Raw genomic sequence first — 23,249 nt, 5'->3', positions numbered from 1 at the left:
TTGGCTCTTGGTGAAGCAAGGGGCCTGAAAAAGGGACTGAGTTTCTCAGAAACTGGCTGCTTAGGCTAACTCAACAGTCAAAGTTGCTACGGTGCCATGCTGATGGTAACTAATTATAGCTGCAGCACAAAGCGTTAGTGTCAGTTTGCAAACAGAAGAGTTAATTGCCACATTGGACCTTTGAAATAGCAGATAAACAAATTTATTCTGTAAGATAAAAAGGCCATTAATGTGTTCCTGCTGTGATCGTCTGCCTTATTGCCTTTCTCATTTCCTGAGGCTCTGTAATTAAACCATTAGCTTGCGTACCATGCCATGAGTCTGCTGTGGTGAGAGGAGATAGAAGACAACCTATTTCATGATTCACTAATACAATTCATCTTGGCCTTGTATGGTTTAAAAAACAAACAAAATAACTGAAAAGCTTTTAGTGTTCTTGTGGGTATTGGAGACACTGGAAACAGTCCTCTTACTTTTTAATTCTATTTGTTTCCTTGTTCAGCTGAAAAGAGCTTGCTGAATAACATGGTACATAAAATCAATGTTGCCCACTCAGTCTAATTTTTGCATGATCATTCCTTTTTTTTTTTTCCAATTTGGCGTATGGACTTTTAGGATAAAGCTTACCTGTACTATAAGAAGTCTTTTAATTTCTTCAGAAATATCCATTAGCTTCCTTTAAAAGTAGCTAGGTATCATGGATTTGCTTGTACCTCCAAAGAAGATGCTTGGTGCAATAGATGCCTTCAAGTTAAGTCAGTTACTTCAGTTTGAATTCCTGGTTTCTTAGCTGCCTCACCATCTTCTTTCAGGTGTCTTATGTCACATTATTGTGTATCTGATCAGTTGGTTTAAACTCAGACCACATGAGACATGACTCATGCTAGTAGCTACCCACTTGGTGCTCAGTGTTCCAAATGAAGAAGGTTTCAGTCTGATTGAAATCCGTTGAGGTCATAATCTTGTATTTTCTCAATCAGTCAGCTCTGCTGGATTCATTTGTAGACAGACTGAGAATTCTCTTAAACCAGTGATTCTGAAAATGGAGGATGTAGACTCTGTGTAAGAAACAGGAATGGGGATAAATAGACTTCAGGCTTGGACTAGAAGCTGAGTGAAAAGCCTGTGTCTGGATCACAGTAGTGAGGGACAGCATGCGGAGTTCCTGGCAGCCAGGAGGTTTTCTCTGACCTGTTCCTGCTGCAGTGGAAGGTTTTGGCCAGGCAGCCGCATTCCCAATCTCTGACGGAGCTGCCTTCTTGCATGTTAATCTCCCTTTCCTGATATGCTTCTCAAGATATGCTTTGCAAAAACATGCATCCTAGAAAGTAGTTTTCAGAATAGGAGCTGGGGAAAGCCTGTCTAAGAAAAAAATTAAAAATGGCTTTAAAAAAAAATGGGGCAGAGTGGAACCGCTGCATAAGTCACGGAGCCTGAACTTCACTCTTCACAAATGTGATGGATCAAATTTAAGCTTGAAGCAAGTAGGATGAAGCTGTAATGGCAAGCTTGTAGTGCCTTTCCAGACACTAAGCCTGTTGCATAGCTAGAGATCTTGTCTTTCATGGGTTGTCAATGTGCCTTTATGCACAGCGAGCTGAGTGGGAAAAACTAGCTATCCTTCTGATTAAATGTTTGGCAGCTTTGCTTTCTTTTTGGAAGTGGTGGACTTTTCCTAGAGATATTTAGGTTTTTTTAAAACAATTAATGGGAAGTGTGTATTTTGACATCAAACCTGGTTTTGAATAATACTGAAATCTGTGCTGCTTGTTCTGTTTCTGACACAGAAACAGAAGTTGCCTTCTGAATCTTAGAAGGCAATTTAACTCTTGTTTCCTTGGAGAGACCAGGTGCAGCTTTGCCTTGGCCAAGAGAAATGTCCTTTTTGCTTAACAACAACAATACAAAAATGGAAAAGAAAAAAACGATGAATACTTTCTATTTCACTGTTGATTCTAAGAGGAGACAAATCAATCATGCCATGAGGTAAATAAGCGAGATCAAAGCTGTCTTTTGTGATTGCATTTGCACCTTAAAGTAAAACTGCACCAATGTGACACTCGGTAACCAATGCATGTTTTTAGATTGTGGTTAAAAACATGTTTCTTGGTCAGCAAAGATGTAGGTAGGCTTCTGCTTGTCTTGATTCCCTTCACAGTTTTCCAGGCTAGGAGTTTCCCATTTCCAGAACTATGTTGCAAATGCAATGTACCAATAAAGGTAGCCACTCCTCTCTTTCCCTAGCCAAGACTCCTCTCACAAGACTAGTATCAAGAGTTTGAGTTGAAATGATTTGCTGTTGAGATTAAGCAACAGAATGTATATTGTCAGGAGAGGTGCTGGCAATACTTTTTTTTTTTTTTTTAATTTATCTGCTTAGAATTGTTACACAGTACATAGGAATAGGTTCTAGTACATAGGAATGGGCTGTATTTATCGCTGCTTTTTTCTGCTTTTAATGGTTAGATTACTTTCCCTTGACCTTATAGCCCAAAACAATTGAAGAAAATAATGTTGTTAACCCCCAAAGGTTGTTACATTGAACTAATGTGGAGATTGGTTTTCATTTGTACTGCTTTTTTGGATAGCAGCTTCTGGGTACAAGGCATTATTTCTTCTTTACCTTTCAGAGCTTTGATGTTAAATAATTGAATGAGAAATGAGAAGCTGCTGAATTGTAGCAGTCTGGAATACATTGAAAGGGATTTAAGTTTGGGGCAGGGGAGTTGTCTTCTGGGATTTGTTATTTGTTCACTTTAACTTTAGAACTGGTGTAATAGTGCGTGCTGTAGATGTATTGCTCTTTGGTCAAAACTAGTAAAGGGAAACTAAAGCCATATATGATCGCTTAGGTTACCAGCTTGTTATGTGTTGATGCCCATGTTGCTATCCAAAGCCACAAGCATTTTTGCCATTTGATACTGACTAGTGCAAGGCATATTATTCATTGGCTTTGCGTGTCTTGTCAGCTTTTATAAGGCAAGAATGTCAGCACAAGGTGCATCCAAGTGAAATGGAGTTGGCCACAAGAAATAGAGTAGCAACTGTTGCTATTTGCAATCCAGACGTTGATCTTTTCTCCACACTGTAATTTTGGACAACAGCCCTGCTCAGGGACACAGCATCTGGTAGAGGAGTGATCTAATTTTAATGGGGATTCTGTAACCACGTTTTCAGAGATTTTGGTGCAACATGATGTTAAGTTCATGTTTGAAATGGTAAAGATGCGGGTGTTACAATTTTTATTTATCACAGAAGGAAAGGGAGAAGCCCCCATCTCCCAAAGCATAGCCTAACTGGCATGAATATGTGAGAAATAAGCATCCTTTGTTTAGGATGACTGGTATCAGGATGTAAATCATCCCCAGGAAGACTGTCACCACCTTTGTATAGCTTCTTTCTTTGTAGATTTTGTTTGCACGTGTCATAGTTAGTGTATCACTCCCAAAGGCAGATTGCTGCTTTAGGTGCAGATGGGTATGTGTAAATCTAAGGAGGTTTACCTAATTTTGATACCCTCAAGAGTATGCCTTTTTACAGTCCTTACTTACACAGATGGTGTTGAAAACAGCTGCTGGAAAGAATAGATTTAAGTATTTTCAGCACTGTAGTACTGAAAAGAAGAAAGCAGTAGAGATTCACTTCTGCAGCAAGAGCTGTGCTTATAAATTACCCTCCTTGGAATACAGAAACTACAGACATTCCATATGCCATTAAAATGCAAGAGTATGCCTTTTCACAGTCCTTACTTACACAGATGGTGTTGAAAACAGCTGCTGGAAAGAATAGATTTAAGTATTCAGCACTGTAGTACTGAAAAGAAGAAAGCAGTAGAGATTCACTTCTGCAGCAAGAGCTGGCTTATAAATCCCCCTCCCCCCGCCCCCAGGCAAAGGATATAGGAAGCTGTTTTGTTGCTGGGAAAGAAAAAAACCTCACAAAACCAACAACCTAAAAGTTATCTGGAAGAGCTTTCATTAATTGTGGGGAATGTGCATGTGTGGGTCAAATATTGAAAGAATTAGAGGATCTGAGAAAAGGAAAGCATAAAATTTACAGATGTGCTGATATGAAGAAAAACCAAGTTTTTTTGCAAAGCATGTTTACTCTGGTATTTGTAAAGTGTTCAATGACTTAACTCACCTGAAGATTATTAGATTCTTATATATGAATACCTTGGAAAGAAAATTAAGTCAAGGATTGCAAGAGCTGAAAAGGCAATTGGAGGTCAGCTTTTTGCGTGGGGCTTGTAAAGGCTATAACATAGGAACTACACACAAGCATTTTTTCATTCTGGCTTTTTGTGTGTGTGTGTGTGAACTTCATCATAGGGCCGTCATATATTACATGGATGTTCCAAAGAGAAAAACTGTACAAGTTGGTTGGGGGTCACTGTGGGATTCAGTGGCTGTATACAGTAAGAACATTTATCAGTAATTTGGTTGGTTCAGTTAATGTTAGTCCTATTAAAAATCTGTCTGTAGGCTTTGTGCATGTAAAAGAACATTGAAATAAACTATGCAGATAATCCCTGAAATGTCTGTAGATCCAACTTTTTTCATATCTTCTTCCATGCCCTGAAAATACTGAGCTTCTTAAAGAAAATCCTTCTGCAGTGATCTCTTGTACTGTGTAACGTGTGTTTCAAAATAGACTTGAGTCGTGCTGCTATGAAATCAGCAGGGATTCTTGAACTCCTAGTGTTTTGGATCTTCCTTCTTGCTAATATCCCTCAAATCCTAAAAGCCTGTCCCATTCTAAAAGCCAAGGGACCAGGATGACTTACTTCTGGCTTTCTGTCCAATAGAAGAATTTTGTTTAGCAGCAGCATTCCTTCCAGGAATTTTTTTCCTTGACTTATTTCAAATAAGGCCTACAGAAATATCGTTTTAGGAAGCTGTGAGCCTATTACTTCAATCTTATTACTCCTGTGCAGTGTGGCAACTCTGTGAATACTCAGATTCACAGATTAAGTTGAGGGTCAGCAAGCTCATTAATTATGCTCCTAAGTGTCAAGTTAGCTAAGAGTTTGAATTTTATTTCTTGTAGGTATTATCAACCCAAAGAATCCTAAGGAAGCACCAAAGTCCTTCAGCTTTGACTACTCTTATTGGTCCCACACATCGGTAAGTTGTTTTACAAGAAGACCATTTTATTTTTTTGTTGTTGTTGACTGGCTTGATTTAACTGAATTCTCCTGATCATGCCATCCCTGTCAGATGTTTCTGCACTTGTCTCGCTGGCCCTCATTCAGGTTAAAAGCTTGTCATTGTATGTTGTCTTTTCCTGTTTAGGGGAGAGCAGAAAGCTAAGCTCCTGGAGTTTGATAACAAGTTGTGGATATTTGAAAGATTACTTAAAATATTCTTCAACAATGTTCTGTTCTAAGTATTTTAAGGATGCGTGTGAAACACAGTTAATTCAGTTTTGCTCTTAGACAAGTGAAAGTTGCTCAGGTTCTTACAGTTCAAGCAGATATGTGGTCTGGGTTCCCTTAACATACCTGGAAAAGATAGAGTAGTGATCCATGTTTCCGATAGCTGCAAAAGCAGTAAATTCTCATCTAGCTCCTCTGCCCCACCCTCCTGCAAATTGGTGCTAAGGTCTTGCTGACTTCCAGTAATTGTTCTGCAGCAGAACCGTGTTATTCTGCCCTCTACCCCTCCACTGCCTTATTATCTCAAAAGATACAGAAAGAAGCAATAATGCATTTCACTAAGATCAATTTTAGTAACTTGGATGTTGGAAATAAGACTTAATATTTCTGAGCAAAGCTGTGGCCAACAAGATTGTTTTCATGATGAAAAACTTGAATTTGTGCAGCTCTTTTACTGAATCTTCCAGAGCAGCCATGCAAGTGGATTACAGGATCAGTCAGAGGAACATTATGAACATAATTCCTGAAAACTAGCAGATAAGCAGCATCAAGGAAAGGAACTGGTCTGATAAAACCTTGAGCCCAGCGTTAGAATGTTAGCACAGCTGAATTTGTCCTGATTCCAGAGGCAAGTAATGTTAAAATCCAACATTTCAGGAAGAGAGAAATGCTAGATTAAGAATACCAGTCGCATACAATGTAGTGACATACTCCTACAAAATCAAGTTTCAGTGCTATGTTGTCTGTGCCGTCTCTTCCGGTTTGTGCAACGTAAAACATCTGTGTAGATAATCAGTAGTATGATGATTTTTTTCAAGTATATTTACCAAGGACTTTCCTAAATAATTGAGAGAGGACATCAGAAAAAAGAGCATATACACTGAATCCAGCTTTCTCTCAGTATTTTTGTATCCTGTATCATGCCTGGAGCTGCATCTTGGATTGCCTCTCGTGACTGGATGTTGGAGTTTGATCAGTACAGTGCCTGAGTGCCTGAAACGCAGCACTTAAAATTTCTACAATTCATGAAGTTTTGTTTTGAACAGGTTCTGTATTTGCCTTGAGATCTGGCAAGTGTATTCTTTTTGACATTTTTATCATTGCATGTGCAGCGGTGCCTCTTTTCAAAATGTAACAAACTTTTCAGTTGAGTGTTTGAAGGTGATAACTTGCTTTGTCCTTATACAGATTTCCATCATTGGGTGCATCTGCAGTAGATTTTTTTGTTTGTTTTATCACTGGGCCAAATTGCTTTACAGTAGCTTTTTTTTTAACTGTTATATTTCAGTTTTATGGCTAACCTTGAGTTTAGCCATAGAAAAATGTTCTGATACATTGTCCTTGACCAGTTCAGCTACTTGCTAATTTGAAATATGTATTGACATACTTAGAGATTTTGTAGTCACCAGTGAGGTTGTAAATAGAAACCTGGATTGGATTAGACAGTGGAATCGGACAGCTGTAAGAAAAACTTGGTCATTCTAATGGTTTGTTTACATTTTTTTAATCTTAAACCCCACCCCCCCAACAAAATAAACTTAAGCAACTTTTACTTCTCTTTTCCCCCTGCTACCCTTCAGAGTCCTTGTCAAGACCAGCCACCCTGGGATTTTTGTAGCTTCCAGCCCTTTATTAATTTGTATTGACTCTCTGAACTCTACTTCTCCCCCCGCCTCCCTCCTCCCAAACGCTCTGGATCTGGTTCGTCAGTGATCTTGCACGAAACTTTTCCAGTAGTGTCAACAATGTTCACAAAACAGAATTGGTTGGTTTCTTTGTGCAGATTGTTTCCTCAGCAGCGACGGAGTGGTCCTGCAAGGGTTGTCATTGTTGTTCTTCTCCAGCTGGTACTGCCTTGGGAAAAAGCTGTGTGTAAAAACGTGCCACATTTGCCTCTTCCTAAGGGATTGACCCACAAGATAGAAGTAGAAAAAAATCCAGTTGCTTTTTGAAATGTTACTTGAATGATAGGATAAGACTGCATTTATGCTGTTTTCATGTCTTTTCAGCCTGAAGATCCCTGCTTTGCATCTCAGAGCCGTGTGTACAATGATATTGGGAAGGAGATGTTGCTGCATGCCTTTGAGGGCTACAATGTATGCATTTTTGCCTATGGACAAACTGGAGCTGGGAAATCCTACACAATGATGGGCAAGCAGGAGGAGAGCCAAGCAGGCATAATCCCCCAGGTAGAACAGAACCCAGAAAGGGGATTTGTTTTTTTTATAGTGTGTTCAGATACACGCTTGCTGATACACTCTTTCTATATTGCAATAACAGTTAACAGAGAACCACAGCTTACTTCTGAAGTGAAAGAAAGCTACTGGGGAAAAAGAGCATTATAAGTAATTTTCCCTCTGTTACTTTTTTTTTAATTGTGCTATACACTCTGTATATTTTTCCTACATCCAATTTCTCCACTTCCCCAGCAAACTAGTAAATGAAGATGTCTTATTCACTGGGTTTCTTGTCTCCTCCTCTGACTTTAGCTAGGACAGCACTTAAGCACTTTGTATTCAGCAGGAATTCAAACGATAATAGTACTGATGAACATGCCAGAAACTTTTTGTGGAAACAAGTTTCCCAAAGCTAAAAACTGAATAATATATCTTGGTAAGAAATTAAGTGTATCAAAACATTGGGGAAAAATATTTAGGGCAACTGAGCACATCCCAGTGTTATTTCCCCCCCTGAAATCTGTTTTTGACATTTGCCATGAAATTTGAAGAAGCTGAGATACTCCCACAGGAAATTTTGGCTGGCAACAATTTATGCCGTCATCATGAATTTAGCATTCTATAGCTGTTGGTTGTGTGACACTTGTTCTAAGTGCAGGCTTTCCTTAGTGTGTAGGTGCTGACAGTGGACCAAGTTTGTTGGAAGATAGTGTGTTCCTCCATTCCTAAAATAGAAATCTGAGGTTGGGTTTCAGTTTTAATAAATAAATATGCTGAACAGCTTGAGTCCTCATTGTGCTACAGGTTTGTGGTAGACGTTGGCCCTGTGCCACAGGTGTGAAATAGATGACACAGAGCGTTGCTCTCTGTTAATAGTGTGGGCGTATGTCCTGAAATAGGTAGCAAGTGTTCTGGTGATTAGCTTAAAATAATGTTGAAAGAGCTAATGTGATGAAGGACAGAGTTGCTATAGCTAAGCATTTTTGTTTTATTACAGTAATATAAAGTAACAGTGTAACAGGTGAAATGAGCTGAAAATCTGTGACAACAGCTTCGTGCTAAAATTTTTTGTTGTAATCTTGATATTCCTGTTTGTTTTTCTGAAACCTCAAATACGTACAAATTAAACATTGTCCTAAACCCCCCCCCAACTTAATAATGCTCCTGTAGATTTAATAATGCTCCTGTTATCTACTTCAGTTTTAAACCAAAATAATTTCCCTCCAATTTCACTGGGAGGCCTTCTCATAAAGGTACAAAATGAATTATCTGTTCAGGGAGACCTTGTTGAATCTGTTCTCTTTCTTGTCCCATACACAGAAGGTACAGCACAATCATGTTCCAAGTAATATAGGTTGCTGACATTAAATTCTTACGTGTTGGCAAAATTCCCTGTCTGGCAGTCCCTAGTGTGAAACTTTGATACTTTGACCGTGTGTTGACTGAATACTTCAGAGTGTATACTTTCAAAATTGCCTGTATTCTTCAGAATCTGGTGGTTTTCCATACAGTGGCTTGTAGATATCTGTTCCAGAAACCTCTTTCTGCTCCTATTCCTCTCTATACCCGTGCTTTTTAATCTCCAAATACATATCCATGGCTTGCCCGCTGTTCATTTCTTCTTCCTTTATTATCTGCATTTTAGGTCTCTCATTTCAGTTACTTGTAGACAAGCACTCGTGAAGCAGTAGACCGCTGATACTTTAACTATCCTTCATATGAAGATAGTTCCAGAAACCTCTTTCTGCTCCTATTCCTCTCTATACCCGTGCTTTTTAATCTCCAAATACATATCCATGGCTTGCCCGCTGTTCATTTCTTCTTCCTTTATTATCTGCATTTTAGGTCTCTCATTTCAGTTACTTGTAGACAAGCACTCGTGAAGCAGTAGACCGCTGATACTTTAACTATCCTTCAGATGAAGATACTGTTAACAAATTTTGAAATAATTTCTGCCTATTGATTTAAATCTGAATCCTGGAACTTCAGCAGACCGAATAAACAGACTATTGTTTTTATGAGACTAGGAGAGGATTAAGGATTTTAATCATTCCTTTCTAAAATTATTACTTCCAATTTCAGTTATTATAGGCTTTTTCTAATTTTATAGTACAGAATAATAATACTGGTTAAACCTAGAACAATTGTTGAGATACTATATAAAATAAGATTGAATGATAGTGATGTAGAATTGAGATGAAGTATCTTCCCAGTGAGGCTGTATGTGATTGATGTAATAGGTTCTTTTTCTTCCCGTACCCTCACTCTAAAGCCAATTTAATGACGTGTTATAGTAGTTATTTGTTAGTAATGACTAATTTCTGACTCGGGTTTAATCTCTTTCCAGCTGTGTGAAGAACTGTTTGAGAAAATCAATGACAACAGCAATGAAGAAATGTCATATTCTGTAGAGGTGAGTATGGTGAGACATCAAAGAATATCTGTGTGCTGGACATCAAACTGAGCTTAGGTGCTGCATTATTGATGCTGCATTAAGATGCTGATAAAATAAAAGCAGGTGCTTTGCAGAAACAGTATTTTCTTTCTCTTACTGGTTTTTTTCCCCCAATCAGTTTTAATGGCTTGACATGCAAATACATTGCAGGCTTTGAAAGAAAGGAAGACCAAAAAGCCAGTAGAAGTCAAATGTGATTATTACTAATAAATGTGAACTCCAATCATTACTGCATCTAAATTAGAGAACTGGAAAATGACTAGTTCTGTGGCTTTTGATCTGTCCATTTTAATGCTTCATATAATTGTATTTTATTAACACTTGATGTGACTTAATGCTTGAATGCCATAGGAGCATCACATTTAGGATTTTTGAATGAGAAGATTCCCACGTTTTCATGATGTTTTTTCTGTTTGGTACTTGTTTGTGGTTCTGATTATGTCTCCAAGCATAGGTTTGTGCATGTAAGAGAGCGAGAGAAATAGTCTCTCTTATAATGGAAATCCAAAAGAATGAGACAGCTAGACAGAAACCGTGATGGAAGTGTATAAATAGTGTGTTGTGACGTGTTTTGGATATAGAATTCATTTTTCTGAATTGCACTTATTTAGAGGTTGAAGATGTCTTTTTGTATTTCTAAAACTGCTGGTTACATCTATAATCTTTCCACAGAATGAAAGTGAATAACTTACTATCTCTTTTAATGTTTAATATCTTGACTGCTGGAGCTGCTAAGTACCTGTTGGACTGGGATAAGCCTAGTGCCATGAGACACATAAAAATTAAAGAATGCATTTAAAAATATTCTTAGCTTCATAATTTATTTCAAAGGGTGCAGATTTAAGATTACCGTGGTTTGAATAATTGTACTGATGACTCGGGAATACAGCAGGACGTGGGTACAGCTTAGAATCAAAAGTTGCTTCTGCATACAAAGAAATTAATTTTTTCCCTTCTTAAGTTTGCTTTGGAGGTTCATAAGAGAGATTCCTTGTAGGCAGACTCCTTTTACCATCTGTCTTGTTTGCCTCTTCAGAAAGATAGTTTTGCTGCTGTGTCATATTAAAGCTGTTAAAATGATTGTGAACTCAAGTGTATAATTTTTAATTAAACACCAATGTTTTTTGAAATGGTTGAGGGATCTATACGCGGATGCAAGGCCTGCAGCTTATGTTGGAGATCTGATGCGTGAGACTAGTGACTCTTCTTCCCTCTGCCATTGTCTCAAGCTGTTATATGAACTGAGACACCCACGTATAGCTTTCCTGCAGTGGACTGAGGGAGTTTCTACTGGTGGCACTCTGAAATGCTGCAGAGCTGCTTGCAGAGGAAACCTTAAGAAACACTAAATTGTCCATGCAAATTCCTGTTTTCAGGTGAGTTACATGGAGATTTACTGTGAGAGAGTCAGAGACTTGTTGAACCCGAAGAACAAAGGGAATTTGCGAGTGCGAGAACATCCTCTGCTTGGACCATATGTGGAAGATCTGTCCAAGTTAGCAGTCACGTCTTATACAGACATTGCAGACCTCATGGATGCTGGGAACAAAGCCAGGTTAGTGATGGTAGTGTGTTACATGTTTTTGTTTGTGTTGTGGGGATATATGGCATACAGCAGCAAATTTAAAATATCTTCTGTGATGCGTTGGCACTTATTAAAAAACTCGTGTCACGTGAGGAGTATTGGTGAAATATGCACTGATCAATGCTATTAAAAGGCTGAAAAGGATTTGTGTGGTGAAATAGTGCTGCAAATCGCTGTATTGTAGTTGAAGCTTGTAATGGCTTGAGATGAAGTATGTAAATAATTATACTGGCTTTTAGTTCTGCCTTCATTGTGTACTGTATCACTATATTGGTATAAATAAACATGTAAACACAGTCTCCTCTTTCATTCATTCAAGTGGTCAGGACTAAAGTTGGCATTCTGGCTTTAGGTTCTGGTTCATTAGTAGTTGTTTTCATGTCAGCTGTAGGCTCCATTTAACAACATGTGGGAAAGACTGACATAAATGCCGCTCGCGTTTTCTTGTGTATTTGAGTGTAAGGTAGATTATTGAGTACACAGATTGAGGAAGCTCAGTTTAAACTGTGATGAAGATGGGAGTAATTCAGGAGTGAAAAATCAAAGGGTTTGTTGATGGTATTCGGTGTGGCTTGGTCTTGTTTACAGGGCAGAACGTGAACTGTGCAGCCTCTTGGTCTCATTCCTCTACAGCTGCATTCAGCCCTGCAGGTAGTTGTACCTGCAGCATAGAGGCTACTGTTTTCTAAACATGTCTATATCTGTTCATACTTTAGGACTGTGGCAGCTACCAACATGAACGAAACCAGCAGCCGCTCTCATGCTGTGTTTACAATTGTCTTTACTCAGAAGAAACATGACACAGAAACTGATCTGTCCACAGAGAAGGTGTGTTACAGATAAGAAGTTTTCTGACTGTTTTTCACAAATCTTCCCTGCAGTGACTTATTCTTATTGGCAGTATGATGAGAAAATGAGAATTAATTGTTTTTTCTGGTGTTTTGTTTAAGGGTGAACTTGCTGTGTGCCTTGACAGAGCGCTTTTATTTCTTACGGGATTTTGTTTGATTGTAATTCTAAAAACAACTAAATGGGGAACATGTGCAGGAGGAGAATATATATATGTGGGAAAAATATGGCCTTAAGGACTAGGTTCTATGGGGAGGGATATATGAAATAAAAGAAGTTAATCTTCCCCAGTCTTGTTCCCAGGACTTTCTGTGGTTTTGCTTGTCAGTGCGAAATATTTGCCTCGTTAGTTCTTTTCTTTGGGCACAGGAATTGGGATGAGTGAGACTTAGGCACTTTCTGGAATTTGCATGTTAAAAGGAGGTACACTGTTTAGCATGGAACAGTTTTCTGGCTTTTATTACTCTGAAATAGAGGCTCTGCATGCAAAAGTAGCTGAAATATAGGTAATATTTACATTTATGAACTGACTACTGTGGACAGATCTGAAAAAAATTTATGTATTAAAGATGCCCCTCACCCCTCCAAATGATAAGACCCTGTAAAATTATCATTAACTGACATGCAGTCTGTAGCTTTAGTTAGGCCAATGCTTTATTGTTGGTGTCACTAGAGTCAGGATGAAACAACAAGTTTCTCTTCCTTTGAGATTCTTGTGTTGTCTGTAGCAGTAACTTAATTTCTTTTGACTTCTGTTCTGCTCTACTCATGTGAGACCTCATTCTCTTTTTTTTTTAGGTAATTTAGAGTATAGTGATACTTAGAGCATAATCCTAGACACTTCTTATCCATAAGATAACAGCATCAAGCTAATTGCTTGTGAAAACTTTGTTTGACTGTAGTTTTAAGCACACTACAGTGATTTTTTTAGACATTAGAGTTCTCATGCCATAGAATTCTTTGAAGTTTTGTTCTTACTCTAGTTCACCAAGAACTATTTCTCGTTGTTAATGTGCTTTCTCTTTTCAGGTCAGCAAGATTAGCCTTGTGGATCTAGCTGGGAGTGAGCGAGCTGATTCAACTGGTGCCAAAGGAACCCGATTAAAGGTATTGGGCCATTGATGTATGGGGAAAGAAAGAGAAGTGGGTGCACAAGCACCATGTGGAGTCTTTGCTTGACAAATAATGAGGAAAAGAAAGGATTGCTATTATAACTACGGAAAAAATAGTTGCAAAACTGAAGACTTCCCCTCACCCCCTGCCCGATCATGGATGTGACATTTGGCTCGTTTAGTCTACAGAGGTTCATGGTTGAACAATTTTAATTACTATATAATACTGGATTCTGTTTTCTCAGGAAGGAGCAAATATAAACAAGTCTCTCACAACTCTGGGCAAAGTTATTTCAGCATTGGCCGAAGTGGTAAGTACAGCATTTACTTACCTGCAACAACCTTTCTGTAGCTAGTAAAACTGAGACAGTAAAAACCATGGAGTACAGCAGAATCATTCACTGTTCTTGGCCTAGCATTCTCAGCCAAATGAGCTGTGTGTATTTTGATAGATGAATAGTGTTGATAGTATTCTGTGAATGTCATGCAGGCTGGTAGAAACTTTTATTTGTTGATAGACTGAAGCATTGGTTTATTTAGCCGTGAAGAAGCCTTGCAAAAGAAGCCTGCGTTTGTCTAGAAGACATGTTCACATAGCAAGCTTTTAGTTCTGCAGAGCAGTAATTTTATTTTTATTTGAAAGAATAATTTTAGAAAACTAACTGCAGCTTTGTTGTTAAAAAATTTTAGAAATACCAGCATAATAGTTTGATTATCACTGGCTTTTTTTGCAATGGCAAGACTTAATAATGTGTTAAGTGAGTATATGTTGATCCAAACGTAATGTTGTAGGTTTAGAAAAGTACTTTGTCTTTTACTTTTAGACTCAACTAATATTTAAAAAAAAAACCCAAGTAAATTATTGCTGTTCCTTTTAAAAGTGAGTTCTCAACAGCTTGCGCAGACTTAAGTGCTTTTCAGATTTTTGTTTAATGAAAACTATTCTCATTCACTGGGCTTCTCAAGAAACGAATATACTATCCAAGATAACATGGAAATTACATATAAAGCTCTGTTAAGAAGCTCATCTTATATCTTCTTCCTCTTTCTTTAATGCTTTCAACTTAGGATAACTGCACCAACAAGGTATGATGGTCTGAGTAGTAGTGGATGTTGTCTTTTTTGGCTGAGTGTAAGACTTGATTCTCTTCACTTTGGAATCAAAGAGCAGGGATCTTTTATGCCAGGTCTTTGAGAAATTCCTGTGACTATAAATTATAGTCATGAAGCCTGAGAATTATCAGTACTAAAATTTCAAAATGTTCTAAGGTTGGGGATAAGTTAATGAAAAGTTCACATTTAAGTATATTTAGGAATATTCTTTTATTACATCCCTGCTCCTGATTTAGTGACTTACCTTGGGAATATTTACTTTTAGTAGGGGTAACTTTGCTTTCATGCTTCTACTCTCCATGCTTTTTTCTTTACCCCATATGATGGATTGTAGGTGATAGTCAATTCTAGTCTTCAGCTTTAGCATCTGATGCTTACCTGCCCTTAGTAATTTTACTTGTCCTTTGTAAGGTTACTCACCTTTGGCAAGGGACAATAGAACTATTGCAAGACTAACACATTTTAAGCACCTCTTGAGCGTTAAGAGGAGTTTCACACAAATTATAATCAGGCCTTTTATTGCAAAGCCATATCCTGTGTTAAATGTTGTGTGGAATTAAACTTTTGGCATCTCTTGAAGTAAGATGTTTGCCTACTAATGATTTGTGTAAGTAAACGGATGACCCAGGATTCACATTCTGCTATAGAGCTTTTGAAGTTAAACATTGTTTCTTTTAGACCAAATAAAGAAGCTAGGGAAAGCCTTTACAATGAAATTTGGAGGGAAGTATGCCAAAGGTAGTGAGAAGGCCCTCTTCTCTTGTGCAGAAGTTCTACATTTATCACTACTGATTTTGGGACAGAGTATTTAGATACTTGGGCACCTGTCTTGTGGCCTTATGCTTTGGTTTGAGTAGCGTATTAAGTGTTGTTGTCTTTTTTTTTTTTTAAAAACAAACCCAAAATAAAAACATACAACCCCCCCCTAAAACTAACTCCTTTCTACTCATCTTTCTAATTTCAGTGCCCAAGTACTTTCATCTTTTCTGTCCTCAAGTTTCCTAATAACTGCTTACAGAAACACAGGAAGATTGGCTTGTTGTCCTTTCACATGTGCACCTGTATCTCTGTAGCTGTGGAATCTCCTGTAAATGGACTTTTGACTGCTCTAAAAAGCTGTAACTTTTCTAGCAAAGGAAAATTGAATCTTCCCCTGAACGACTAAGGTTTACTGCTTAAATTCTCTTGGAATGGTGTTAGAACACAGAATTTAAATGTCAGAAAGATATTCTTCATACACAGAAAAATCTTTCTGAAGGTAGTGCTTCAAGGGAATTCTCTGGACTATTTATCTTCTGTTTAGATGTCTGAATACGTTGCATGTTATTTAATATCAAACTCGGTAGTCAGTTGTACAACTGAGGATGAGCCACCCTTCTGTTTAGATAGCATATGTGTATGCTGTCATGGTTCTTTTAATACCTATACTATAATTTTTGTCTTAAGCATGAATTTTCCATTCAATGTCTATTTTTCAGTAGTGTGTTCTTTTTTTGTAGAGTAAAAAAAAGAAGAAGACAGACTTTATACCGTACAGGGATTCTGTACTTACATGGCTTCTTCGAGAAAATCTAGGTATGGCAGGTTTGCCTGTGCCAATATGGAAAGAGGTTCTCACTAAATTTTCTGACTGCTTTTAACTCTCTTAACTTAAATTTGTCTCAAGTATAAGGTTAAATATTTTTAGTAGTCAAATCTGAGTCATATAGTTCCACCCTTTGTTAAAGTTACAGCTCTCTTTCCTATGATTTTTGTATGTTCCTTAGTAATGTAGAATATAATTGAATTCTATAATTTATTGAAAATACTGATATTTAGTAGGTAATTAGTGCCTAGACTGTGCACTGTAGTTTCATCTAAAATCTTGCCTGTTCATTATAGGCGGTAACTCCAGAACTGCGATGGTTGCTGCTTTGAGTCCGGCAGACATAAACTACGATGAAACTTTGAGCACTTTAAGGTACTTTCTTCTTATCTGAGATGGATATGGGTAGCTGTTAGCTGTAATGACCACATTCTATCCTTCAAACCTTCAGGTGGTTATACTTTGAGAAAATCTGTACGGGGGAAGACTCTATACTGGCAAGAACTCAGTTACCCTGAACGAGGAAAACCAATCGATTGTATGTGAATAGGGAGCTAGGGATTTATTGCCTACTCTTAACTTGAAAAATCAAACTCATCTTCTCGTGTTTGTATGTTCTTTTCCAGTGTGGTCCCTAAAATTGAGTATATTAGTCAAGCTGAGGCTTCAAAGCACTGAATAAAGAAAAAAGAGAAAAACATGTTGTCTGTTGTACATATGGTGCACCTTGTTAATCCATCTTGAATAGGACTTGTCTTTTTTGCAGCAATACCCTGTATTAAGTAAGAATTCAAAAGCACTGATTGAATATAATCTAGGATTCTCTTCTGACATACAGCTGCAAGCTAAATGTCTCCTATATTGCTGCATTCCTGTGTTACAGATAAGCACTTATATGTTCATTATAAGGTTTTATTTTTTGGTCTGGTTCCAGATATGCTGATCGTGCAAAACAGATTAAATGCAATGCTGTTATCAATGAAGATCCCAATGCCAAGCTGGTGCGTGAGCTGAAGGAGGAGGTGACGAGGCTTAAGGATCTCCTGCGTGCCCAAGGGCTGGGAGATATTATTGACAGTAAGTGGATTAAACAGACCTTACCATCTTGAGGTTGGTCTCTCTTATGGAGGAGGGAGAGCCGGGCCTGTGAGAGAAAGGGGTTTAAAACATGGAAGTTAAATGTAGGTGCTGATATTACGTTTTGAACATGGTTTTAGAAATGGTAGCCTCTTCTGTCTTCAAACAACCCATCCTAGGATTTTTTGTAGAGTTGACAGGCCACCTTCAAACTCTCAAGGAAAAATATTGGAGATTGAGTTTCCTATTACTGTAGAAATGATTTTTTGTAATAGAACTTACACATTCAAGAGTTGCCCTGGTGAGTTATGGAGGGCTTTTTGTCTGGCTGCCAATAAAAGGAGGATAGTTGAGATATAGAAACTTAATTTCATACTGAGAAAGAAAGCATCTTTTCTTCCTCCTTAAAGGGTTAAGGTTTTTACTTGATACCTGGCTTCAATGCCATCCTTGCTCAGGAAAGAAAATGATGGCTAATTCCTGTTAGACAGTGTCCTGAGTGACAAACCATTTGTCATCTCAAAATAACTCACTAGGAAACAGCAGCATGTGAATAAATAATGAATTCTTTTGGGGCGAGATCTTAAGTTAGGTTGGCAGAGCAGTATTGTACTGATTTTGCTTTGCCAGAAACCTCTTAAGGCACCACAATAAACTTGTGCCTGAATTATTTCCTTGTCTTCATTCCAAGCAAGGCAAATAAAGTAAAATTTTAGCTGCTACATTCTTTTATAATATGAACAGTGATTTAATTCCTAGTGAAGGAGATGCCCATAAAAACACAGAGTGTATTCCAGTGGATTAAAAGATTCTTTGACTTACAAAAAAAAAAAAAAAGTGAATGTTGCACCAGTTTCTGATTTGTCAGAGCTGTCTGCCTGTGAAACAGAAGTCCTCACTTAGTCACAGAATGCTTAAAGATGTTTAAAATGTATTTACTGTTTTGTTTGCTTGTTTTCAAGATAAAGGGTCCAGAAGACAATGAAATGCAGGTGTTTTCATGCTTGGTACAGTCTGGTTCTAAATCTAAACTGAAAAAACTATGTGTTACTGAAAATTGTGTTTTGTTTCTTTAAAGATCATATAGTATTCTCTTCCCTTCCTGTGTCACTGGTGAACCTTCAATTTTGATCCTTCTTGTATTTTCCCTCCTGCTTCCTTTCAGTTGATCCAATGGGAGATGAATACTCTGGAAGTGGAGGCAAATGTGTGTATTGTGTGGTTCTCTTTTTAACCTGCTTTCTCTGGGTCAGCTTTTAACTGAGCTTTGCATGCCAGCATTTCTCACAGGGAAATCCCAGACAGAACACTCACTGTGGAATGCAATGCAGTTTCATGAAAACTAGCTTAATCAGCATTTCTTAGATTAAGTTGACAGTCAAAAAAAGTGCAAAGTTTAAAATGCAACATATGTTCATCGCTTTCTTTCTGGCAGAATATAGAAGGGAGAGTGGTAATTCTTTTAGTCCATTTTCATGACAGCCAACAGTTTAGATTCAAACTAGAAAATCTTTTTCTCAAATCTTTCTCAAGTTACTCAGTTGAAACAGCTTCTGCTCACCTAGCTTCCTGTCCTTTTAACATCTCTTTTCCACCTAGAAGTATTTGTTTTAAATGTGTCAATTGATTAACTCAAGGTGAAATGTTACCAGTTCCTCCTGGAGATTGAGATTTATTTATTTTGTATAGTCCTTTAAAAAATTTTTAAAAAAAAAAAAAAAAAAAAAAGTTGGACATCTTATACTGATGAAGGTCTCTTATTTGAGCTCAAATGCTTGGTTGCAAATGATGAACTTAATAGGGTTAAAAACAGTCAGCAAATAGCATTTTATTTCTATTCTACTGTTTGCTTCTATGAAAGGGAAATATACGTAGTCCATTGCAAGAGAAATGTATTCTATGTAAATTTTGGGTTGGTAGACTTTTTAAACTCTTTCAGTCAGTTGTCTTCACCCTCACTCAAACAATATCAACTGGAAGAGATCTGTCTGAAATTTCCTAAAATTAAAGCTACTGGTGGTGTAAAGACTCATCCTGGCCTTGTCTTATGTTCTGATGCTGCTTCCAGCGTGTGCATATGTCATCTGTGTGAAAGCTGCAGCCTCCAGGAGAAGCGTGCATGATGTTGAGGGGTTTGGTTCTCTGTGGTCACAGCAACTGTGAAAGCTATTGCAAGTGCCACTTTGTCTTCAGGAGTGCATGTGTCTATTGGCCTTTCGAGACTTCATCCTCCCTGCTCTGTCATGCCTGCTTTCCTCATCCTGATGGCATTCCCTTTCCTTAACCTGCTTCTCTTCTGTTAAACTTCCACCCCTGCTTCCTGTATTTGCAGATGGTGGTTTTCAAACTGACTTGATCAGTTTCATGAGGCTGAAACAGCAGGTTGAATGTGGAGTGGACTAGGGCATAAGGCTGACAATAGCAGAATTGTTCAGGATAGGAGTAGAGGCGATGTAGGAGGACATGGAAATTTGTGCAATGTCTGGGTGAGCATCTCATTTTTGTAAGTGCGAAGCCCTTGTTTATAACTTGCAAGGTCTGATTTGACCTGTTTCTTTCCTAAGGATACTTATTTTAAAGGATTTGTTTCTGAAATAGAATTTAAACCTATCAAAATTATTAAAACTGAGCTATTTAGTTGTCTGATATTTCCATGTTAGAAGACTTGGTTTTTGGTGTGTGATTATTCTGAGGATATGGTTTACAGACATATCTGAGAAGCTAAGTTAGATTAAAATAAATTGCCTTTGGATATTTGTTCTTAAATCATTCATGCACCTTTTCTGTGTTTTCTGTCTTTCAAGGAGGCATCTTTCAGGCCCTCAGGTTTTCAGGCTACAAAAGCTGCCTTATGAAATTTTGTGGGTTTTTAAGGCCTTCCTCATCTAAACTAAGACCAAAAAGCTTTAAAGCACCTTCTGAACTATGAGAGCCTTATCAGATATTTCACTGATCAGGTATCTTAGATTTCCATTTTTCAGATAAGGAGGGCCAAGAAGTAACATAGCAATGTTATTGTGAACTTGTGTTCTCTTCTCCCTGTCACGGACTGACAGGTGATTTACATACTCTCCTGTGAGAATTGAAGGAGGAGTAGTTCTTTGTCCTTGTGGTCTGGGTGGTTCAGCAGCAGAACCGCTGCTGTGATAAAGATTTTCTTAACCATCATTTTTAGATTAAAGGAGCCTGGAAGAGTATGTTTTGCTGAGTTTAAGAGGTTGGTGTCTATTCAGACTTCAGCTCAAAATGTCACTAATCTCATGAGGAACTGAATCCGCTCCTGGTCTGAGCTCCATGGTGCTCAGTTTAGTATTCAGTTAGGAATAGGATGGTTTATTTTTTGGCAAGTGTATAATTTATTTTTTCAAGCTTTTTTGATCAAAATGGTTTATGATGCAGTCCTTACTAATAATCCTCAGGGTCTGAACTGAGTTATGTTATGGATACTAATATTAAAGATTTATTTCAGAACTGCCATCTAAAAATTACAAAACTTGTCTTGTTGCTGCTTAAATGCTTTCCTCTTACACTGGTATTTCCTTCCTTTCCTTTTTCTTCTTCCTTCCCTCTTCCTATTTTCCTTTTTCCCGTCTTTCTGCCTTCCCTCTGTCTGTGTGTCTCTCTCCCAGATTTGAAAGATTTTCAGAACAATAAACATAGGTACTTGCTAGCCTCCGAGAATCAACGTCCTGGCAATTTTTCCACAGCCTCCATGGGGTCCCTCACTGCATCTCCATCCTCCTGCTCTCTCAGTAGTCAGGTGGGCTTAACATCTGTGTCCAGTATACAGGAAAGAATCATGTCAACACCTGGAGGAGAAGAGGCAATTGAACGTTTGAAGGTAGGTATCACTGTAGAGTAAGGAGGTTATTTTGGTCTTTTCCAAGGCTAAATAGCAGTGAACCCGGGAGAACTTTCCTTCATGAATACATGCAGTATGCTACTGTTTCTGTAGGAAGTTGTCTGAAACCCACTTGCACCTTAAAAAGGGCACTTAACTGCAGTGGGCTAGAAACTGGGTTCATGCACAGCCTTCCTGTTAGGATTATTTAGGTTTAATTGTAGCCTGGAGCTACAACTAAATTATAAATGAAAATCTTGATTCTTGTTTACAGGTCCTCTGATGCAGTTGTAATTATGGAAAATTTGATCATGAGTATAGACTTCAGGAGGCCTGGTCAGCACTAGTGTGGACAAAGTCTGACTAGCAAATGCACTCAGCTTTCAGAAAACCAAATTACCCCAAAGTTGAAAAAAGGAGGAAGAATAATCCTGCCACTGTTGTATTCGCCCAGCCCCCACAGATTAAAATGTGAAGCACACAGAATAGCATGCTTTATCCAGACAATAGCGGCCTTGTCCCAATTCTGCATAGAATTGAACCGCATCAAAAGTGCATTACAGTGAAGTATTTCTTAATTTTTATGAAAGCCCCCCCCCAATCTCCATGGGTGGATGAGTGGGGAGAGCTGGCTGTGTTGAATCTGTGCTTCATTCTCATGTCTTGTCCCTGAGACAGTGCCACAGGGATTGGAATGGGCTGGAACACACACTGCATATCCCTTTCCTATTGGAAACCCGCTGTTGCCACGGAAATAACAGTGTGGTCTCTGCAGTTCCTTGGCATCCAGTTACTGAATGATGTCTGTAAATCAGACAAAAAAAAAAAAAAATTAGGTGGTTCAAATTAAAGTCTGACTGTGGTTAGATATGAAGTTGTCTTTTCTTCTCAGCTTGCCTTCAAGGCTATTTACCCTTTTAAAAACTAAGGAAGACAAGAGTTTTGAAGTGCTGAGAGTACTTTTTATATCCAAAATTAATTTGAGGTCTAGAGCTGAACACAAACTTCAATTGCTTTGTGTATTATGTAAAGAACTTTGAGAAGAATTGTAAAACAGCTTCTGGGATTTTCACACAGGAATCTGAGAAGATCATTGCAGAGCTGAATGAAACATGGGAAGAGAAGCTGAGGAAAACTGAGGCCATTAGGATGGAAAGGTCAGGAATCAGAAGTGTTGTAGATGTGAATGGTCTCTAAAAAACAAAGAAGTGTGGAAAATGGAGAATGTTACTCTGTTCAAAAGCAATGAAACAGCAGAATAGTGCTTAGTGTATTATTGCTCGGGGGCAATGCTGAAAGACGTATTCTTTCCTATATTTCCTACAGTTAAAGTGTTTACCCTTGTAATTCAGGTAAGGTTCTAAGCTGCTACATTGGCTTCTGTGGTGGAGCAGCATGGAGTCCCGATCTCTTTCTTCCCTCTTCCATCATTCTCTTATATTCCAAAAATTCTGGCCCTAAAGTTAAGCAGAAAAGATTAAGTTTTTAGTACTGGAGTATCTAAAATTATGAAACAGGTGCAGCTTTCCAGCTTTGGTTTGAATTGTGTCTTAGAGCAAAAAGACAGATACTGAATAATTGCCAGAAAGTGGGTGCAACCAAACAGAGCATTACTTATTAGAATATTAAAAGCTTACAAAATGTATAAGGGGAACATCTTTGCCTGGAAACAGTGTGACTGAGCAGTCCATAAAATCATGAGAGGTATATGAAGCAAGTGGATAGAGATTGATTATTCACTGACAGAGCCAAGGGACTTTAAGGCTAACAGGTGATTTGAAACAAATAGGAAGTTCTCACAATACATAGGTAAGCTGTGGAAGTCTTTACTGCATGATGTTGATGATGCTAGGAGTTGAATTTAAAAAAAAATGATAAAACCTCAAAAAACAACAACAAAACCACTTTGGATAGCTGTTTAAAAGAAATGCCACCATTAATTCTGCAAGTTCCTTAGGAAGAAATTGGGAGACTGTGAGAATACTTTGGGGAAAATATCACAGTGTTTGCCATGTTCTTATTCTTCTGTGTTGGTGTCACTGTTGTGCTTTGTCAAAGCCAAGAATACTGTGTTACAT

At 38.0% G+C, this 23,249-nt stretch overlaps 1 protein-coding gene across 10 annotated transcripts in view; it reads left to right on the top strand.

The window, feature by feature from the left end:
- Positions 1-23,249, top strand: part of KIF1B (kinesin family member 1B) — a 94,333-nt gene that overhangs the window by 17,950 nt on the left and 53,134 nt on the right. For 3 of the 10 annotated variants that reach the window (XM_019474726.1, XM_009289643.1, XM_009289637.1), the window contains exons 3-16: positions 5,050-5,126; positions 7,387-7,566; positions 9,902-9,967; positions 11,386-11,564; positions 12,311-12,422; positions 13,473-13,550; positions 13,801-13,866; positions 14,624-14,641; positions 16,168-16,243; positions 16,550-16,628; positions 17,188-17,330; positions 18,496-18,537; positions 20,960-21,171; positions 22,249-22,328. In XM_019474726.1, coding sequence (XP_019330271.1) covers positions 5,050-5,126; positions 7,387-7,566; positions 9,902-9,967; positions 11,386-11,564; positions 12,311-12,422; positions 13,473-13,550; positions 13,801-13,866; positions 14,624-14,641; positions 16,168-16,243; positions 16,550-16,628; positions 17,188-17,330; positions 18,496-18,537; positions 20,960-21,171; positions 22,249-22,328 — 1,408 coding nt within the window. The remainder of the gene's footprint in view (positions 1-5,049; positions 5,127-7,386; positions 7,567-9,901; positions 9,968-11,385; positions 11,565-12,310; positions 12,423-13,472; positions 13,551-13,800; positions 13,867-14,623; positions 14,642-16,167; positions 16,244-16,549; positions 16,629-17,187; positions 17,331-18,495; positions 18,538-20,959; positions 21,172-22,248; positions 22,329-23,249) is intronic. The other 7 variants (XM_009289645.1, XM_009289642.1, XM_009289646.2 and 4 more) reach the window with 4 other exon arrangements.

The sequence above is a fragment of the Aptenodytes forsteri genome, unplaced genomic scaffold (assembly GCF_000699145.1).
Source record: "Aptenodytes forsteri isolate BGI_AS27 unplaced genomic scaffold, ASM69914v1 Scaffold61, whole genome shotgun sequence".
Classification (NCBI taxonomy): domain Eukaryota; kingdom Metazoa; phylum Chordata; class Aves; order Sphenisciformes; family Spheniscidae; genus Aptenodytes; species Aptenodytes forsteri.
This window is presented reverse-complemented; position numbering and strand designations above follow the sequence as displayed.